General features: G+C 43.3%; 1 protein-coding gene across 1 annotated transcript in view; it reads right to left on the reverse strand.

The window, feature by feature from the left end:
* Positions 1-4,197: 4,197 nt before the first annotated feature.
* Positions 4,198-20,494, reverse strand: part of LOC143287587 (chromodomain-helicase-DNA-binding protein 4-like) — a 50,748-nt gene continuing 34,451 nt past the window's right edge. The window contains 10 exon segments of the mRNA XM_076595695.1: positions 4,198-4,424; positions 7,609-7,695; positions 10,793-10,958; positions 10,960-11,012; positions 12,436-12,530; positions 14,409-14,509; positions 16,133-16,265; positions 16,978-17,512; positions 18,374-18,563; positions 19,329-19,865. Coding sequence (XP_076451810.1) covers positions 4,378-4,424; positions 7,609-7,695; positions 10,793-10,958; positions 10,960-11,012; positions 12,436-12,530; positions 14,409-14,509; positions 16,133-16,265; positions 16,978-17,512; positions 18,374-18,563; positions 19,329-19,865 — 1,944 coding nt within the window. The 3' untranslated portion in view covers positions 4,198-4,377.

Raw genomic sequence — 20,494 nt, forward strand, 5'->3', positions numbered from 1 at the left:
AACACAATATGTTCATCCTTATCTTGGTTTGTTGCGTTCTCAGGGCTGTTGCTGGCTGGCTTTAAAAAAAAACAAAAAAACTTATTTCTGGATTTTCTTGTCAAGAAACTATACATTTGGTATCCAAGTAAGCTTGCAAATGTGTGGTTAAGTGTGTGCAATTCTGTGTGTGCATGCTCACGTGCATGTGTGTGTCCACATGCATATGCCTGTTTGTGTGTATATACATGTGTGTACGCCTTTGTATGTGTGTGTGTGTGTGTGTGCATGTATGTCCTTTTTGATTATTTGCCCTGTAATGTACTTTTTATCCAAATTAATTTTTACTTTTTTATTATTTTATTTCATTTCGCATTAAAAGAAATTTTTAAAAAATAAAAGTTTATAAAAGACAACAGTTCAGTAGACACATGCGCTTAATTGTTATCTCACAAATTTATTTCATTTCCACACACACAAACAGGTAACAGATACAGAAAACGCACACACCTACACCATTTCTCACACATACACACACGTCATCTGTACAGCAATTCTCAACACACAAGAGGAAGGTGACAGAATGGTTTGAGGATTAAAGGTACTGATGTCAGTTTTTGTTGGGTGCCTTCTCATGTGGGCAGTTATGGCAATGAAACTGCTGATAAGCAGCTAAGAGGAGCACAAGATTCAGAAAAATCGACAAAAATACTCGTCCGACTTTCCGTGAAAGAAACATACACTATGTTAGAAAAAACAGCATGGGGTCGATTTCATAAATGATGGAAGGCAAAGTTTTCAAAACAGAAAGGGATATTATTAAAGAAAAAATAGCTTGCATAACCTCTACTTTCTTCCGTATAAAACTTGACGCGCTGAAGACAAAATATAGTAAAATTTTAAATGCATTTGTAGTAAGCAGTTCGGCTTGCATTATAGTTTGCTTCAACGTCAGCAGTTATGTATCTTCTTGCCCAGGTATTTCACAAAGAGTAACTATTCTGCAGATGATTTTGGGGAAGTTATTTCTAACAAGGTTCTTTTAGTAGAACTTTCAAAGGCGTTAGTTCATAGCCCTATTTCTACATTCCTTTAATGTACTTCATAATTATGTTAATGGTTTTAGTTATTATCATCATTATTGCATTGTTACTGTTAAAGCTAATTTCATGTTAGTTTTGCGTTTCTTAGTAGTTTTCTACCTTTTCTGTGTTATCCTGACTTCTCTTTCCCCTCTCCCCACCCCACTTTTTTTTTTTTAAATCGTCTAATATCACTAATAGTGAAAAGACACTAAACTAAAGAAGGAACAGAATGGTTCAGACAATTATCTGTCGATACAGCTTCCATGAGGGACTGGGTTCTTCGAATCCTGTTCTCCACCTTTCTAGCATGTTTGACTGGAAAATGAAACAGAGCGTTTAGTCATGATTTGGATCATGATACACTGAGGTCTTGTGTGCAGCATGCACTCTGCACACTGAAAAAGAACCCACGGCAACAAAAAGGTTGTCCAATGAAAAAATTTTGTAAAAGAAATCCACCCTGATAGATACTTAGATATAATATATGCATGCACTCAAGGCCTGACTAAGCATGTTGGGTTACGCTGCTGGTCAGGCATCTGTCTAACATATGTGGTGTAGCGTATATGTATTCGTCCGAACGCCTTAAGAAACTGAAGAAACTCTCCACACACACACACCAAAAAAAGCACACAGTATCGCACTGTTACATATATTTATTTCAGTTGACATCATTACAAAGTAGTACTCAAAAAACCACAGAAATGTACAGCACAATGAAATATCCACACATGTTCCGGTCAGTGTACAACCACAAGGTCATTGATGATGAATGGAAGATTATCTACAAATGCCGACAGTACTGCTGATCGCATCGATCGCAACGACAACGATAACACTGCTGCAAGAATAAGAATGCTTTTCCCAGCCTTCAACTTTCGCTACACAACATTCACACTAACACGCAAACTCACTCACACTCAAAAATGTTTGTGTTTTATTTTGTTGTTGTTGTTGTTTTTTTAACGTGAAACATAAAAACAATAGCAAAAACAAAATCATACTAGTTCAAATGACTACTGTAAGAAAATATCAAATCTCATGGATTTTTTTCTCCCCACTTTCATTCTCCATCAAACCATCCATACTGCACATATCAAAAACAAAAACAAAAATTATAAAATAAACCAACATGGGTGAGATACACAAAAAACAAAAAGCTAATTTTTTTTTTTTTTTTTTTTTTGAGAACAGCAACAATTTGCGCAAGATAAAGGCAAAAAAGAGGGATTATGGTAGAATGTTGTGGTCAGAAATGAGAGAACTTGGACTGGACACAAAACAGGAAGATTTGTTGGCTAGCATTTGATCTTCGTTGACCTGGACACCAAGAGATCTTCTTCATGACACTGATGTTCAAACAAGGAACAGACAAATCTCAAATGCACACATATTCTATATTTCACACGCTTTCACTCACACACCTCATAAATATTCATCCAAAAATGCGTATGCCTGAATGACTATGCACGAATATTCTCATAACTAAGAGCTCCTCCCACAATGGTGCGATGACAACGATGCGGAAGATGAAGTGGGTAAAGCAGCAAGGCTCAGAACTGACCAATAATGGATGACGGATCAGATAACTGAAGTTTGCCTTCATCTTAGCAAATAGGCAAAACATCACGACAAAGATACCCCCGTAAAAAAAACAAACAAAAAAACAAAAAATCCCTCCTTTTCTCTCAAACCGTTGGTCAATATTGGATAATAAATGGCACCAAATTTTTTTTAATTTTTTTTATTGTTGTTGATAAATCAGTCACAAATATTGTTCAAGCTAACAGTATTGATGCAACAGCAACGAAATCATGAACCACAAGTAAAATAAGAAATACTCATCCACTCCATAAAAACAGCTTTTCTTTTCTGTCCAACAGGACAGAACTTTCACAGACCATCCTTCCAACATGACGCTTAGTTTGCCATCAACATGAACAACAACCATCTGTCCAACCTTTCTGCTGTGAGAAGAAGAAGAAAAAGAAAAAGGACAATGTTTCTTTCAGTTTTGATTATGGATCGTACCCAGAAAATCTACATGTCGGTTTTAGATTTCGCTGCACATCAAACTAAGAAAATCTACAGTACATGTCTAATGCTTTAAAAAATCAAAAGAAAAAAAACTTGCTGCAATCTTTCCACGTAGGAGAACCCAAGAATACAAAAGATTATGAGACAGAGAAAAAAATGTTAAACATATAAAAATAACAACAACAAAAAACAACAAAAACACATACTCACCACAAAAACTCACAAAAAACATAACAACACTGAGAAGAAATGTAAATAAAAATTCTGGGAGTAAAGAGTCACAAACTTAAGACTGCCAAAAATAAATAAATAAATATGTAGGTAAATACATGAATAAATAAATAAACAAAATAAAATAAGAAATAACCACACACAGAAAAAAGGGCAACATGTAACTCTTTCACAACAGAAACTCCACTTGATCCTCTCGTAAAAAAAAAAAAAAAAAAAAAAAAAAAAAAAATCATTAAAAGAAAACAACAACACACAAACGAACCAAAGACGAAGCAGTGGTGACGGTGGCAAAGACTGCTGACACGACATGACATGAAAGGTTTGGACTGGATGTAGCGATGTCAGTTGTTTCTGCCATACAAATCGTTCACCTCATACGACAACCAACACCGCGGATGATGGACTAGAAAAATGCGCACAAAACACACACACAAAACAGGCGCCCCCTTTCCCCTCTCACAGTATCAACTTATTAACCCCCCCCCCAAAAAAAACAACAAAAAAAACAACAACCAAAAACGTACCCATGGTCACTGGGAATGATATATTCAACTGGTACTTGAACCTAAACACTTTTCTTTTTTCATTAATAATAAATAATAAAAACAAAACGTTTCATGTCTTTATGCCCAGATCACACACACACACACACACACACACACACTTCTCCTAATCCAACCCACACCACTTCCTCACCCTTCCCTTTCTCCCCCACCCCCATTCACATTATTGATCAATACAGAGAAAAGCTGCTCGAACACACATAAAAAACAAACAAAAAAAAAACAACTCATCAACTGTTCTGCCAGAACTCTAAAAACAGAACAAACATATTGCAACCAAACAACCCCCCCCCCCCCCCCCCTCCCCCCAACAAAAAAACAACCAACAGACAGCTACACACTGTGTCAATCATCAACGCTGACAAGTCTATAACGTTCACAAATGAAACCAGACTCAGATCATCAAGATAAAAATTTGGAAAGAGGAAGAGGAGAAACAGGGATGATGACTGGAGGGGAGGGGTGACTGCGGGACACGTCTAGTCCAGCACAATGGTTTCCTTCTTGTCACTCTGGGCACTTGTTCCTGCACACACACACACACACACACACACACACAGAGTCCACTTCAGTTTCAGTTTCTCAAGGAGGCGTCACTGCGTTCAGACAAAATACACGCTACACCACACCTGCTAGGCAGATGCCTGACCAGCGGCATAACCCAGCGCGCTTCGTCAGGCATAGAGCACATGCATATAACATTTGGATAGTGGATTTTTTTTTCTACAAAATTTTGCCAGAGGACAACACTCTTGTTGCCATGGGGTCTTTTTCAGTGTGCATGCTGCAAACAGGACCTCATTTTATCGTCTCATTTGAATGACTAAACGCTCAGTCCGATTTTCCAGTGAATTTTGGGAGAAAGGGCGAGAGCAGGATTCGAACCCAGACCCTCACAGACTCTTTGTATTGGCAGATGACCGCCTCAACCATTCTATCACCTTACAACACAGACCCTCTGTATTGGCAGATGACCGCCTCAACCGTTCTATCACCTTACAAGTCACAAACTCTCTGTATTGGCAGATGACCACCTCAACCATTCTATCACCTTAAAACACAGACCCTCTGTATTGGCAGATGACCGCCTCAACCGTTCTATCACCTTACAAGTCACAAACTCTCTGTATTGGCAGATGACCGCCTCAACCGTTCTATCACCTTACAAGTCACAGACTCTCTGTATTGGCAGATGACCGCCTCAACCGTTCTATCACCTTACAAGTCACAGACTCTCTGTATTGGCAGATGACTGCCTCAACCGTTCTATCACCTTACAAGTTACAGACTCTCTGTATTGGCAGATGACCGCCTCAACCGTTCTATCACCTTACAAGTCACAGACTCTGTATTGGCAGATGACCGCCTCAACCATTCTATCACCTTACAAGTCACAAACTCTCTGTATTGGCAGATGACCGCCTCAACCATTCTATCACCTTACAAGTCACAAACTCTCTGTATTGGCAGATGACCACCTCAACCATTCTATCACCTTAAAACACAGACCCTCTGTATTGGCAGATGACCGCCTCAACCATTCTATCACCTTACAAGTCACAGACTCTCTGTATTGGCAGATGACCGCCTCAACCGTTCTATCACCTTACAAGTCACAGACTCTCTGTATTGGCAGATGACCGCCTCAACCGTTCTATCACCTTACAAGTCACAGACTCTCTGTATTGGCAGATGACTGCCTCAACCGTTCTATCACCTTACAAGTTACAGACTCTCTGTATTGGCAGATGACCGCCTCAACCGTTCTATCACCTTACAAGTCACAGACTCTGTATTGGCAGATGACCGCCTCAACCATTCTATCACCTTACAAGTCACAGACTCTCTGTATTGGCAGATGACCACCTCAACCATTCTATCACCTTAAAACACAGACCCTCTGTATTGGCAGATGACCGCCTCAACCATTCTATCACAAGTCACAAACTCTCTGTATTGGCAGATGACCGCCTCAACCATTCTATCACCTTACAAGTCACAGACTCTCTGTATTGGCAGATGACCACCTCAACCGTTCTATCACCTTACAAGTCACAGACTCTCTGTATTGGCAGATGACCACCTCAACCATTCTATCACAAGTCACAGACTCTCTGTATTGGCAGATGACCGCCTCAACCGTTCTATCACCTTACAAGTCACAGACTCTCTGTATTGGCAGATGACCGCCTTAAACTATTCTATCACCTTACAAGGTAAGATAGTAACTTTATTGAAGTGCTGGCCTACAGGTTATGCATCTGCCTAGGACGCGGGAGAATCTGAGTACACTGGTTCAAATCCTACACTCGCCAGCATTTCCTCCCCCTCCACTAGACCTCGGGTGGTGGTCGGGATGCTAGTCATTCAGACAAATAAACTGAGTTCCTGTGTGCAGCATGCACATAGCGCACATTAAAAGAACCCACAGCAGCATCGTCCCTTGCAAAATTCTGTACAAAAATCCACTTTCATAGGAAAACAAATGCAGGCAGAAAAAATAATATATAAATTGAATGGGTGTTCTCACTGTGTAAAAAAAAACAACGTAACTCTGAACGGAAGAATGAATGAATCAAAGAGTAAATGAAAAAAAAGTGTAACAAATAATAAAATCAACAAATGAATTATCTAGAAAGCAGGTACTGAATGACTTGGGGAAGCAAGGAACAAACGAACGAATGAATGAACAAACGAATAAATAAAACAAAATAATATCCACAAATGAATCATTGACGCTGGAGGTGCTGAATGACTGAAAGAACCTAAAAATAAACAAAAACAATACAAAAGAACAAACAAATGAATAAGGCAAATAATATAAAATCAACAAATTAATCCCCTCCACCCCACCCCGAAAACAGAGTATGACTGCCTACATGGCTGGGATAAAAATGGTCATACACATTAAAAAAAAAAAAAAAAAAAAAAAGCCTGCTTCCGTATACCAGTGAATGTTGGAGTCACAGCCCACTAATGAAAACAACAACAACAAATCAAAACAAAGAAAAACAAAAAAAAATCCTTCACAAAAGAGGAAAGAAGACCACAGCACATCACCAACGAAAACACAGTGGCTCTGTTACAGTTGGCACGCTCTGCGCTCCTGTCCTGAGAAAATTCACTCCTCTCTTCTCATACACACAGAGCCCTCGTTCTGTGCCCAGGGTTCGAATCTCTTTTTTTTTTTTAAGTGCCAGTTAGGCACTCTGGACAAAACATTTGAGTGCCCAACTGTGGTTTGGGGTTCAAAATAAAATGAAATATAATGCGCCAAGGAAAGTCTTTCTGCCAGGCTTCTTTGTACACTCCCGCTGTTTATTCTTTTTGTCATCGGGAGCCTTTCTTTTAACACTGAAAATGGGAAACATTGATCGTCGCTAACGCGCCATGAACGTCAGCATCTGATCGCGCACGAGCAAAGATGCTGCTCCGCAAAGTGAGCTGCAGCAGATGACACTTTACATTTCGAGCGACCGCGTTCGAGCTCGCTTTCTTGGTGCATCTTTTAATTAATTTTCTTTCGCCTCTATCAATTTTTGGCCGCCAACTGGGTACTCTCGACAGAAAATTTGTCTTCTGCCAACTTTTCGTAGCATTTGCACCTGGGCACCCGCAAAATTTGAACCCCCGTGTTACCTAATCCTGCTTGCGTTACCTACATCACCTGGGCGACCTGTCAGCACAGGTGCTAAGCGAGGAGGACTCACCTGGCATGGGGGCTGGGGAGTTGCGGTGGGAGGAGGAAGGACTGGGCTGGGTGGGAAGACCCGTCTTCACCCCGGGCAGCTGCTGACCTGCAACCATAGCAACCACTTTGGTGATCACGTCGCAAACCACTGTGGTAATCACACAGCGTAACAAACCACTTTCGTGATCATGTAGCAAACCACTTTCGTGATCACGTAACGTAGCAAACCACTTTCGTGATCACGTAGCAAACCGCTTTGGTGATCACATAGCAAATCACTTTGGTGATCATGTAGCGTAGCAAACCACTTTGGTGATCACATAGCAAACCACTTTGGTGATCACCAAGCAGCTACATAACAACGAACCACCTTGGTGCTCACACAGGAACCACTTTGGTGATCATGCAGCAACTACGTCGGTGATCACATAGCAACTGCTTTGATGATCACATAGCAACCACTTTGGTGATCACATAGCAACCGCTTCGATGATCACATAGCAACCACTTTGGTGATCATGTAGCAACAACTTTGGTGACCACACAGCAACCACTTTGGTGTATCACATCGTGTTAACTACTTGAAACTTACATAGCAACCACTTTGGTGCTCACAGTATGCCACAGACTCACTGTTTCACCAAAACAAAACCTAAAACAATGAGAGGAGGAAAAAGAGGATAAAGATAAAGTAGAAGAGGCAGAGAGAGAAGGAGGACTAGGAAAAGAGGAGGATGACACTACTTTCAAAAGATGAACAATATCCAAGAAAAGCCCTAATTAGTAGTAGCATCAAACAATGTATGAAGTTTCAGTAAACTCTTTTTTTTTCTGTTGTATTCTGATAACAGTTAAGTTCTATTTCCATTCAAAAATGAACGTTCAAATTTAAAGTTCATTTATTACAAAACTTTACCATTGTATGGAACACATAAAAAGTAGCAAAATAAAACTATAAAAGATCCAACTTTTCAGTACAAACAAGGTAAAAAAAAAAAAAAGTTTTTGAAAAACACAAAATTCAAAGACACGCCTCTTTTGAAAATACAAGATACGATAAACAATATGAACACTTTTGAAATCCACATTTCATTCACAAGGTGCAGCAAAATAAAACGAAAAACAAACAAACAAACAAAAAATCCGCCTTTTCGGTAAATACAGGACATGGTTAAAGCAACGATATAAAAAAAAAAATCAAAGACCTTTTTCAGTAAAAACAAGACAAAATAAAAGTAATGTCATAATAACTGAAAATTCCGCCTTTTCAGTAAACACAAGGTGAAGTAGCAACAAAATAAAAAAAATTTAAATCCACCTTTTCCTAAGGTGACTGAATGGTAACCGTAAAGGGAAGAGAACAGGGCAAAGTAAAATAATAATAATAATAATAATAAAAAGTTTTAAACTGTTAAAAAGGGTTGGGGGAGGGTCACTGAATAGGTGTAGTGGAATAAGCCATGTGGAGATCAAAATCAGAAAAAAAGATTTCTTTTCTCAATCCAGCACACCTGAAATCCATTCAAACACATGAAATCCGCTTCTTTTCGACAAAGGCAAAATGGCGACCTATTCTGATGACTGTCAAATATGGCAGTAATTAAAACCAGCAAATGTAAAAGCAAACAGAGCGCCAACTATCTGTAACCTCTCAACTGCTTCAATCGCTTCCCATAATCATAATCAATTTAAACAATTTTGATTTTTAATCTTAGCTCTGTTTTTAGCTAACAATGCCTGCTCTTTTGCAGTTTTAGCAGAAACTACACAAATACAACCAGTTTAAGATCTGAGCTTGATGTCATTTCCTACTTTACAGCCATTATTTCCATCAAAACAAAAACAAACCAAAAAAACAACAAAAAAGTCATATTCCAGATTTGCCATTGCACTGAACAAAACCCTGACCTTCTATTACAAACGCTTTCGTCAGACACAAACTAAAACAAAACCAAATCAGTGGGTAACAAAGAATCTTTTTGTCACCACCTGTTAGTTAAAAAAAAAAAAAAAAATTTAAAAGGGGGTAGGGCAAATAAACCAAACAAAGGGCTGCATGAGTGGGAGTGACTGACTTTTGTAATACAACTGTCAATTTTGTGGCCAAAGGTCCATAAAGACTTAATACCAAAACAAAGTAAAATAAAGGAAATGTTTATAATAGTGAAAATAGTAATGTTGGTCATTTATCCGCATTGTGCCCTTTCTAAGAGCTTAGGGCACTATACAAAAAAAAAAAAAAAAAAAAAAAAAGGCTACAAATTACATTGAATTTTAAAATATTGAAATCACCGAAATGCCGATACAAAATCCATGCAATAAAAAAAGCACTCCGACCCATGGGTAACCAAACAAAGGGTTCTCCACCTGAGAACATCACAATCAGAGAGAACGTGTGTACAAACCGCAACCCACTGCCACTCAGAACGCAAGACAACACAGACCAGGGGGACTGCACGACCGGCAAGACGTAAAAACCTGGTCCTAAGACAGTCGGTAAGCCTTGTGCATGTGTCTTTTGAACGCAAATCACAGGTCACCAAACCGTGCATGGATTTCATTAAAAATAATGATGATGAAAAAAAAATAATGAAAATAAATAATCAAATATATATATACATTTAAAAAAACAAACAAACATAAAACCCAAAACAGAGTGGGGGGCATGGGGGGGTGGGGGGAATATTTTTTGCAATAAAACACCGTCAACTTCCGTGAAAAAATCAAATGATTCTTTTTCGGGAATCACACAGAGACCCATGCACACACACAAACTCACACACACACACACAGTCACACGAATACACAGTCACCCCTAGTCACAGACACACACACACCTCATACACTCTCACAAACACTTACACACATCCCCCACCTATACACTCACACACACATACACTCTCACAAACACACACACACACACCCACACACTCTCACAAACACACACCCATACACTCTCACATACACCCCCCATAAACTCACCCACACACACTCTCACCCCACCCCACCCCCACCCCCATACACTCTCACATACAACACCCACGCTCACACACCTTCTACATTCTCGCAAACAACCCCCCCGGCTACCCCCAACCCCAACTCCCCACATCCAAACACCCCCCCCACCAACCCAGTAACCCACCCACAACCAACCCCCCCCCACCCCCCCACCCCCCCAAAATAAAATAAAAAAAAAAACTCACCAGACCCGGACGCCCCGGCAGCCATGACGGCAGCGGCAGCAGCGGCGGCGGCAGCGTTCCCGGCCCCTGGGAGCTGGTTGGGGTTGACGAGGCGGTTGAGGATGTTGCGCTCCGACATCTGGAGTCGCTGGGTGACGGGGGGCACGCGGGCCAGGGTGGCCGGGAGGACGGGCCACGTCCTGCTTCATGTCGCTCAGCAGCTCCTCCAGCTGGTTCAGCACTGGAAAGGGGACAGGACACCCAGGGGGTGAAACAGTGCTCAGTTCTTCACTTCCTCAAGGAGGGCGTCACTGCGTCAGTGCGGAAACTTGTACGCTACACCACTGTATTGTATTGTATTGTATTGTGTTCAAACAGTTTCAGTTTCTTGAAGAGGCATTACTATTGTATTGTACTGCATTGTATTCTATTGTACTGTACTGTATAGTATTGTATTTAAACAGTTTCAGTTTTCATTTTCTGGATGTGTCACTACATTCAGACAGATATCTATGACAGGCGCTGTAGCCGAGTGGTTAAAGCGTTGGACTTTCAATCTGAGGATCCCGAGTTCAAAACTTGGTAAAGGCGCATGGTGGGTGAAGGGTGGAGATTTTTCCGATCTCCCAGGTCAACAAATGTGCAGACCTGCTTGTGCCTGAACCCCCTCTGCGTGTACGCAAGCAGATCAAATATGCATGTTAAAGATCCTGTAATCCATGTCAGCGTTTGGTGGGTTGTGGAAACAAGAACATACCCAGCATGCACACCCCCTAAAACGGTGTATGGCTGCCTACATGGCAGGGTAAAAACAGTCATAGACTTTTGTAAAAGCCCACTCGTGTACATCCAAGTGAACGTGGGAGTTGCAGCCCAAAAACGAAAAAGAAGATTCTCAAACAGTTTTAACACTCCTCACTTGTTAGTTTATTGTTGCTTTTGTCCTGGCAGGCAGTCTCTCAAAGAGGCCTCACTTGTTAGTTTATTGTTGCTTATTAGTCCAGCCGACCGACCGCACAGGGCTGTGTCAGGACTGCCAAACCATACAAATGCTCAACTGCGTCATCACAAAACTGTCACATCTATACACACACACACACACACACACGCACAATCACCAAGACAAACCCACAGAACAAAGTTCATGACACATTATCCTAACTGTTTAGCTCCTCAGGGCAAATAAGACCCTACTGAGAATGTCAGCCCTTCCTGATAATGACGACGGTAACTGTGGGGGATACAACCTGATAATGACGACGGTAACTGTGGGGGATACGACCTGATAATGACGACGGTAACTGTGGGGGATACGACCTGATAATGATGACAGTACCTGTGGGAGATACGACCTGATAATGACGACGGTACCTGTGGGAGATACGACCTGATAATGATGACAGTACCTGTGGGAGATACGACCTGATAATGACAACGGTACCTGTGGGGGATACAACCTGATAATGACGACGGTACCTGTGGGAGATACGACCTGATAATGATGGTACCTGTGGGGGATACGACCTGATAATGATGACAGTACCTGTGGGAGATACGACCTGATAATGACAATGGTACCTGTGGGAGATACGACCTGATAATGACGACGGTACCTGTGGGGGATACGACCTGATAATGACGACGGTACCTGTGTCAGTGCTCACCTTTATGCAGCACAGCGTTGGCAGGTTTGTTCCCCCCCAGGGACTCCTTGGACAGGTGCTGGTGGCTCTCCGCAAGGCACTCCAGCTCCGCAAACCTGGACAGGGCAACACCACCATTCTGTCACACAGTGACTACTTCTTCTTTCCTCTGTATCCATCATGGATAACTTCACTGTCATGAATTTGATCAAACATGTGAGACATAAAAGAAAACGAAAACGTAGGTAAAAGAGTGTGTTGCTGAACGTCTGGGGTAGGCTGCCTGGGTGAACTTAGCAGCAGTAAGTTTGTTTAGAGTTAAGAATGTTTCTAAGTGCTGCTAAGTTCGCTCAGAGTTAAGAATGTCCCTATTACTCTATGGAAATTTACAGTGGAGCTGGGAACATTCTGAACTATAAGCAAACTTAGCACTGCTAAGTTCGCTCATGTGACCCACCCCTGGGGATGCATCACACTGTGTTGTTGGGGTGGGGCCGACAGGCACAACAGCCTCACAGCTGAAGCGTTGCTGGACTTGCAAACTGAGGGTCCTGGGTTTGAATCACGGTTACGACACTTGTGTGGGTTTTAGGGTGGAGACTTCAAAATCAAATCATGTTGCCTCTAGCCCAGCCCATCCACAGGGGGCCAAGAGTGGAGATTTTTACCAGCTCCCCATGTCAACAGATGTGCAGACCAGCAAAGGCCTGAACCCCCTTAGTGTGTATATATGCACGCAGAAGATCAAACAGGCACGTTATGGATCCTGTAATCCATGCCAACATTTGGTGGGTTATGGAAACAGGAAAATACCCCAACATGCACACCCTCAAAGACAGAGTATGGCTGCCCATACGGTGGAGTAAATCAGTAACACAAGTAAGAAGCCCACTCTCACATATGAGTGAATGTGGGAGTTGCAGCCCACAATCGATGCAGGGAAGACACACACACACACACACACACAGCAAATAAAATCACCCAGTGCCTATTTCTTCACAGTCCTCAAAACTTTATCGATCACAGAACAGTCTCTCCACTTGTGCTCTACACACGACTTTCTTCATTGGCCATATCGAGGTTGGCCTCTCATCATTCTCATTAATATCATCATCACCATTATAACGATGATGATTACAGGTACGGGTGTGATTCACCTGGCGTTGAGAGCCATGGGGGGTGGTTACACTATGATCATCATGATGATGATTCCAGGTAGAGGTGTGACTCACCTGGTGTTGAGGGCCATGGGGAGTGGTTACACTTTGATCATCATCATCATCATCATTACAGCTAAAAGTGTGACTCACCTGGCGTTGAGAGACATGGGGGGGTGGTTACACTATGATATCATGATGATGATTCCAGGCAGAGGTGTGACTCACCTGGTGTTGAGGGCCATGGGGGGTGGTTACACTATGATCATCATCATCATCATTACAGGTAGGGGTGGGACTCACCTGGCGTTGAGGGCCATGGGGGGTGGTTACACTATGATCATCATCATCATCATGATTCAAGGTAGGGGTGTGACTCACCTGGCATTGAGGGCCATGGGGGGTGGTTACACTATGATCATCATCATCATCATGATTCAAGGTAGGGGTGGGACTCACCTGGCATTGAGGGCCATGGGGGGTGGTTACACTATGATCATCATCATCATCATTACAGGTAGGGGTGGGACTCACCTGGCGTTGAGGGCCATGGGGGGTGGTTACACTATGATCATCATCATGAGGATGATTCAAGGTAGGGGTGGGACTCACCTGGTGTTGAGGGCCATGGGGGGTGGTTACACTATGATCATCATCATCATCATTACAGCTAGAAGTGTGACTCACCTGGCGTTGAGAGCCATGGGGGGTGGTTACACTATGATCATCATGATGATGATTCCAGGTAGGGGTGTGACTCACCTGGTGTTGAGGGCCATGGGGAGTGGTTACACTATGATCATCATCATCATCATTACAGGTAGGGGTGGGACTCACCTGGCGTTGAGGGCCATGGCGGGGTGGGCGGGGTCCTGGGTCAGGTTCAGGTAGGCCGCCCGCCTCAGCTGTTCCTCGATCACTAACGCCTGTTCCAACAGCTGGTCACACACACACACACACACAGAGTCATTAGGACTGGCCTTCAAAATCTGTGATTCTGCACACACACGTGCACAGTCATTATTAGGACTGGCCTTCAAAATCTGCAACAGTGCACGCACAAACACACGCACGCACGCACGCACACACACACACAGAGTCATTATTAGGACTGGCCTTCAAAATCTGTAATTGTGCACACACGCACACAAATGCCCACCTTGCATGCCTGCATGCGCACACACACACACACGATTGTGTGCAACACACACACACACTCACACCCATCTGATTGTCCAAGACAACTAAACCTTCTGGCAGACAAGACGAAATGCGCTCACAACTTGTCTGCTGGGAAACCAGTTTGTGACTATGATCAATGAAACGGTGACCGAGCAGTCATCTTCAATGCAGACCAATCACTCCCCCCACCTACTTTTCACTGAAAAAAGTATGTTCTAAGAATAAAATGTGTCAGTGCAGAAACAACAGATCTGACCTCAAATCTCTGTGTGACAGTTTACTGTTCATAATGAAATTGTCACACCATGAAATATATCATGAATTTTGTCCGCTGAAATGCTGCTACACCAGTAGTTACTTTTAGTTTCAATGTCCGTCTCTTTACTTCAGGGCAAGCACAAATTTTGAGGGACAAGCAGGGCTTTTTTTTTTTTTAATCTTCATGTTCCCAAGATAGGTAGAAATTATCTTCAGAAATTTGGTGGGACAATCAGTTTTCCTATTACTTGTCCCCAGGATGAATACCCAGGACAACTGAAAATCATCTTCAGAACTTTTGGGGGGGACAAGGAAAAGCTTTTTATCAATTTACACCCAGGACAAACACCCAGGACAAAGCTTTTTATCAATGTACACCCAGGACAAACACCCAGGACAAAGCTTTTTTATCAATTTACAACCAGGACAACTAAAACTCATCATCAGAAATCAGGGGGGTGGGGGGGACAAATTGTCCTGCTCTGAAATCCCCAACAGTCAAAGGAGAACTCAAGACCCTGAAGCACACCTGGGGGTACCACTCAGAGACCGACCCAGAACAGACAGGAGTGGCGGTTCTTTGTTGCTGCCCTTCACGCAAGAGAGCTTAACAGCCAGCCAGCCAGTCAGCAAGTCAGTCAGTCAGCTAGCCAGCCAGCTAGCCAGCCAGCCAGCCAGTTGGTCAGTCAAATTCAAGGAGGAAGGTGGCAGAATGGTTAAGACGCTCGTCTGCCAATACGGTGTCCGTGAGGGTCTGGGTTCAAATCCCGCTCTCACTGACTGGAAAATCAAACTGAGCGTCTAGTCATTCGGATGAGACTTTAAACCGAGGTCCCGCGTGCAGCACGCACTTGGCACACTGAAAAAGAACCCATGGCAACAGAAGTGTTGTTATCTGGCAAAATTTGGTAGAAGAAATCCACTCAGATAGGTACACAAATACATAAGCATGCAATCAAGGCCTGACAAAGCGCACTGGGCTATGCTGCTGGTCAGGCATCTGCCTAACACGTGTGGCATAGCGTATATGGATTTGTCCGAACGCAGTCACGCCTCCTTGAGAAACTGAAATTCCGTCAAAACTCTGCCGCTGCAGCAGCATGGCTGCACTCCTTCCCTACCTTGAATCTGCGCGCCAGGAACTTGTTCTTGATCTCCAGGAAGTTGCCCTTGCCCTGCTCGCTGATGAACGGCTCGTTGATGATCTGGAACCGAAGGTCGTTCTGGATGTCCTGCCAGCGCCCGTAACCATGACTACAGCAGGGTCAAGGTCAACATACACTTACGACGACAACCCACAGCAGACCTGTGGCTGCATTCAACTATAAAAACACTGCTGAGAAACATACATACATTTTGAAAATGAGTTTACACACTGAATACATAAATTCTTTCTTCTTTTTTTTTTCAAAAAGCCCTCGTGGGAGAAAATAAATGAGTGATGGGACATGGGAAGGCAGGGGGGATGTTGGAGTGGGGGAGAGGATGGTTGTTTTTTGTTGCTTTTGTCTTATAATTCCGTTAAGACACTGAGCCCTGCCCCCGAGCACTGCTCTGGCGTCACGATTTGTCTAATTAAAACAGTGTTGGTGTTCATACATATGTATAAATCACAAAGAAACAGGACTAACTTCTACAGTATTGCCGGACGAGTCCATATGTACTTTGGAGGAAAATACAGTGTATTTTTTGCACATTTTTGGCATCAATAAGGCACAGATGATAGATTCATGCCAAAGCTGTAAGCTCCCCAGGATTGAATGGGTTAATACACACAGCATTCAAACTATTTCTCTACTGTGCTATAATAAATGAAAACAAAATCCAATATAAGTTAAAATACAAACCTGAGTCACAAAAAAAAAAACAAAGAAGAAAATGGGAGAATAATAATAAAATAAAACATAAAAATATAAATAATCACAAACACCACGATGCACACAAAACGCACACACAAAAAGGATACGTGACGATGCCGGTCAGCAGCCAGTAGTCATGGCGACGGTGCCACACCTCATGCTCGCGGCCGACCTGCAGCGCCCTCTGCTCGTTAGCCCACAGCGTGTGCAGCTCCGTGAAGCCGCCGTCCGCGATGTTGAACATGAACTTCTGGCTCGTCTCGTCCTCCTTCTTCTCCCCACCCTCCTTCTTCACCTCCTCCTTCTTCTCCTCCTCCTTCCCCTCCTTCTTCTCCTCCGCGCCCTTCTTCTCCTCCTCTTTTTTCTCCTCCTCCCCGTCTTTCTTCTCTTTCTCCTTGTCGTCCGTTTTTTCTTCCTTCACTTCCGTCTTTTCCTCCGCTGCCGCATCGTCTTTTTTGTCGTCAGAGGTGGCTGCGGTGGTGGAGGAGGAGGAGGAAGATTCTCCTTCCGTCTTCTTCTCCTCTTCTTTCTTCTGGTCTTCTTCCTTTCCTTCTTCCCCGGTCTTCTCTTTGTCTTTGCCGGCCGCTTCCTCGTCTTTCTCTTTGCCCTCTGCGTCCTTGCCTTCCGCTTTCTCTTTCTCTTCTGCCAACAGGAAGAGAGGAAATTGTGAGGTGAGAGGAATTGACATGTTCTGAATGATTGTGTGAACACACATACTTATACACGCATGCAAATGCATACATGCACAAGCAAAGAAAGCGAATGTGCAAGCAAAAGTACACATAAATTTCACTAGTACAATATGTGGAGTGATGGCCTAGAGGTAACGCGTCCACCTAGGAAGCAAGAGAATCTGAGCGCACAGGTTCGAATTATGGCTCAGCCGCCGATATTTTCTCCCCCTCCACTAGACCTTGAGTGGTGGTCTGGATGCTAGTCATTCGGATGAGATGATAAACCAAGGTCCTGTGTGCAGCATGCACTTAGCGCATGTAAAAGAACCCACAGCAACAAAAGGGTTGTTCCTGGCAAAATTCTGTAGAAAAATCCACTTCAATAAGAAAAACAAATAAAACTGCACACAGAAAAAATACTAAAAAAATGGGTGGCGCTGTAGTGTAGTGACGCGCTCTCCCTGGGGAGAGAGCAGCCCGAATTTCACACAGAGAAATGTGTTGTGATAAAAAGAAATACAAATACATATACAAATACAAATGCATGCACACACACACACACACACACACACACACACACACACACACATCCATACACACCCATCCTTCCCTTATAAACCAGATCTGCTAACATGAGTCGGGGTTTAACTAGACCAACAAAAAAAAACCCACTACATTAACATCATCAAAAACCCACATAAAACTTGTGACCAAAATTAGAACCCAGGCCCCCCCAGACTGAAATTCGCAACACTTTACTAGGCCATCAACCTCACCCCTCAAAACCCAGTGTTTCGTATCCCCAGATATTCAACAACATTCTTCATACCTCCACTTTCTTTTTCTTTCACGTCTTTCTCTGTCGTCGTCGTCTTCTCGGCATCAGTTTCCATGGGTTCTTCCTTCTTCTTCTCCTCCTCTTTCTCCTCTGTCTTCTTCTCCTTCTCCTCATCCACTTCCATCTTCTCCTCTTCTTTCTTTTCACTCTCTCCTTGTTTCTCTTCATCGGGTTTCGAAGCCTGGAGACAAACATAGTCACCCACACCTGTGAGAGCAAGTACTCCTTACACATTTTCATCATTTCAAGTTGTTTTGTTTTTTTAAACAAGTAAGAGTGCTGTGTATGTAACAACAAGTATGAGATGAATACTGCAGTGGAGATGTTTAATCTTTATTCGTCTGGTCATATCCGCTGCCAGTAGCAACAAAAGAGGCATTACTCAAACAACCTTAACGATAACGAAACTACCCAACAATGATCTCCAGTATGCATGACAAAACCTTCTGCTGCAAATCATTATCAAGCAGAGGGAAGGTATGCCATCAGGTGAATGAAATCAAAACCACACACCACAGACCACACACACACACACACTCATACACAAACATTCTCTCACACATACACACACACACACACACTCTCTCTCTCTCTCTCATTCTCTCAAACACACACTCTCTCTCTCACACACACGCACTCTCTCTCTCTCTCTCTCTCACACACACACACACGCACTCCCTCTCTCTCTCTCACACACACATATATACACACACTCTCTCTCTCACACACACACACTCTCTCTCTCTCTCACACACACACACACGCACTCTCCCTCTCTCTCACACACACATCCACTCTCTCTCTCTCACACACACACACATACACTCTCTCTCTCTCACACACACACATATACACACTCTCTCTCTCACACACACACACACATACACACTCTCTCTCTCTCATACACTCTCTCTCTCTCACACACACCACACACACACAACCATACCTCCTTCTCCTCCATTTTCTCCTCCTCCGCTTTCTTCTCTCCCCCTTCCTCTCCTTTCTTCTCCTCCTCCTCCTTCTTGCTGCCGCTGCCCTCCTCTTTTTTTCCCTCCTCCTCCCCCTCCTCCTTCTTCTTCTCCTCTTCCTCCTTCTTCTCTTTCTCCTCCCCTCCTTCCTTCTTGCTTTCCTCAGAGTCCTTCTTCTCTTCTCCCTGTTCCTCCACTTCCTTCTTCACCTCCACCACCTCCTTCGTTTCCTCCTTCGCCCCTCCGTCCTTCCCGGCTGCGGCTGCGTCCTTGTCTGCCGGTTCCGACTTGATGTCTTTGGCGTCCTTGGACGTGTCAGCTTTGGCGTCTTTGTCCTTTTCTTTGTCTTTGTCCTTGTCTTTGTCCTTATCTTTGTCTTTGTCTTTCTCTTGTTTCACTTCCGTCTTGGGGCTGGAGGCCTTGGCTTCCTTCTCCTTCTTCAGCTTCTCGATGGCGTCCAGGGCTTTCATGTAAGGCATGCTGTGGGTTCCGTTGATGGCTTCGAATTCCTGGACCTGTGAAGACCGTTGTGGTCAGTTTTTTTGTGTGTGTGTATGTGTGTGTGGGGGGGTTGTGGGTGTTGGGGGTTGTGTACATGTGTGTGTGTGTGTGTGTGCGGGGGGAGGGGTGGGGGGGAGGGTTTTGGTGTTTGTGTGTGTGTGTGTGTGTGCGTGTGTGTGTCCGTGTGTGGTAGGTGTGGGTTTTGGTGCTAGGTGGGTATGGGTATTGGCGTTGTGCGTGCGTGTGTGTGTGTGTGTGTGTGTGTGTGTGTAGGAGGGGGGCTGTGGGTGGGTGTGAGTTTTGGTGTTGTGTGTTGGGGATGGGGTTGTAGGTGAGGGTGGGTTTTAGTGTTGTGTGTGTGGTGGGTGGGGGTTGTGGGGGTCAGGGGTGTGAGAGGGTGGGGGGGTGTTGAGTGTGTGTATATGAGTGTGTTTGAAATAGATATATTTGCTTGTATACATGTGTGCATGTGTGAAAAACACATGAGTTCCTTTGTATCCTTCCTGTGAGAAGACAGACTATGGAATCACCAAAAATACCAAAATTTCTTTTTTTTTCTTTTCTTTTTTTTTGGTTAAATCACCAAACAACACAATGGCAATCCTTAGAATATAAAAATAAACAACATATGCTTCAATTCATA

This window comes from Babylonia areolata, chromosome 11 (assembly GCF_041734735.1).
Source record: "Babylonia areolata isolate BAREFJ2019XMU chromosome 11, ASM4173473v1, whole genome shotgun sequence".
NCBI lineage: Eukaryota > Metazoa > Mollusca > Gastropoda > Neogastropoda > Buccinidae > Babylonia > Babylonia areolata.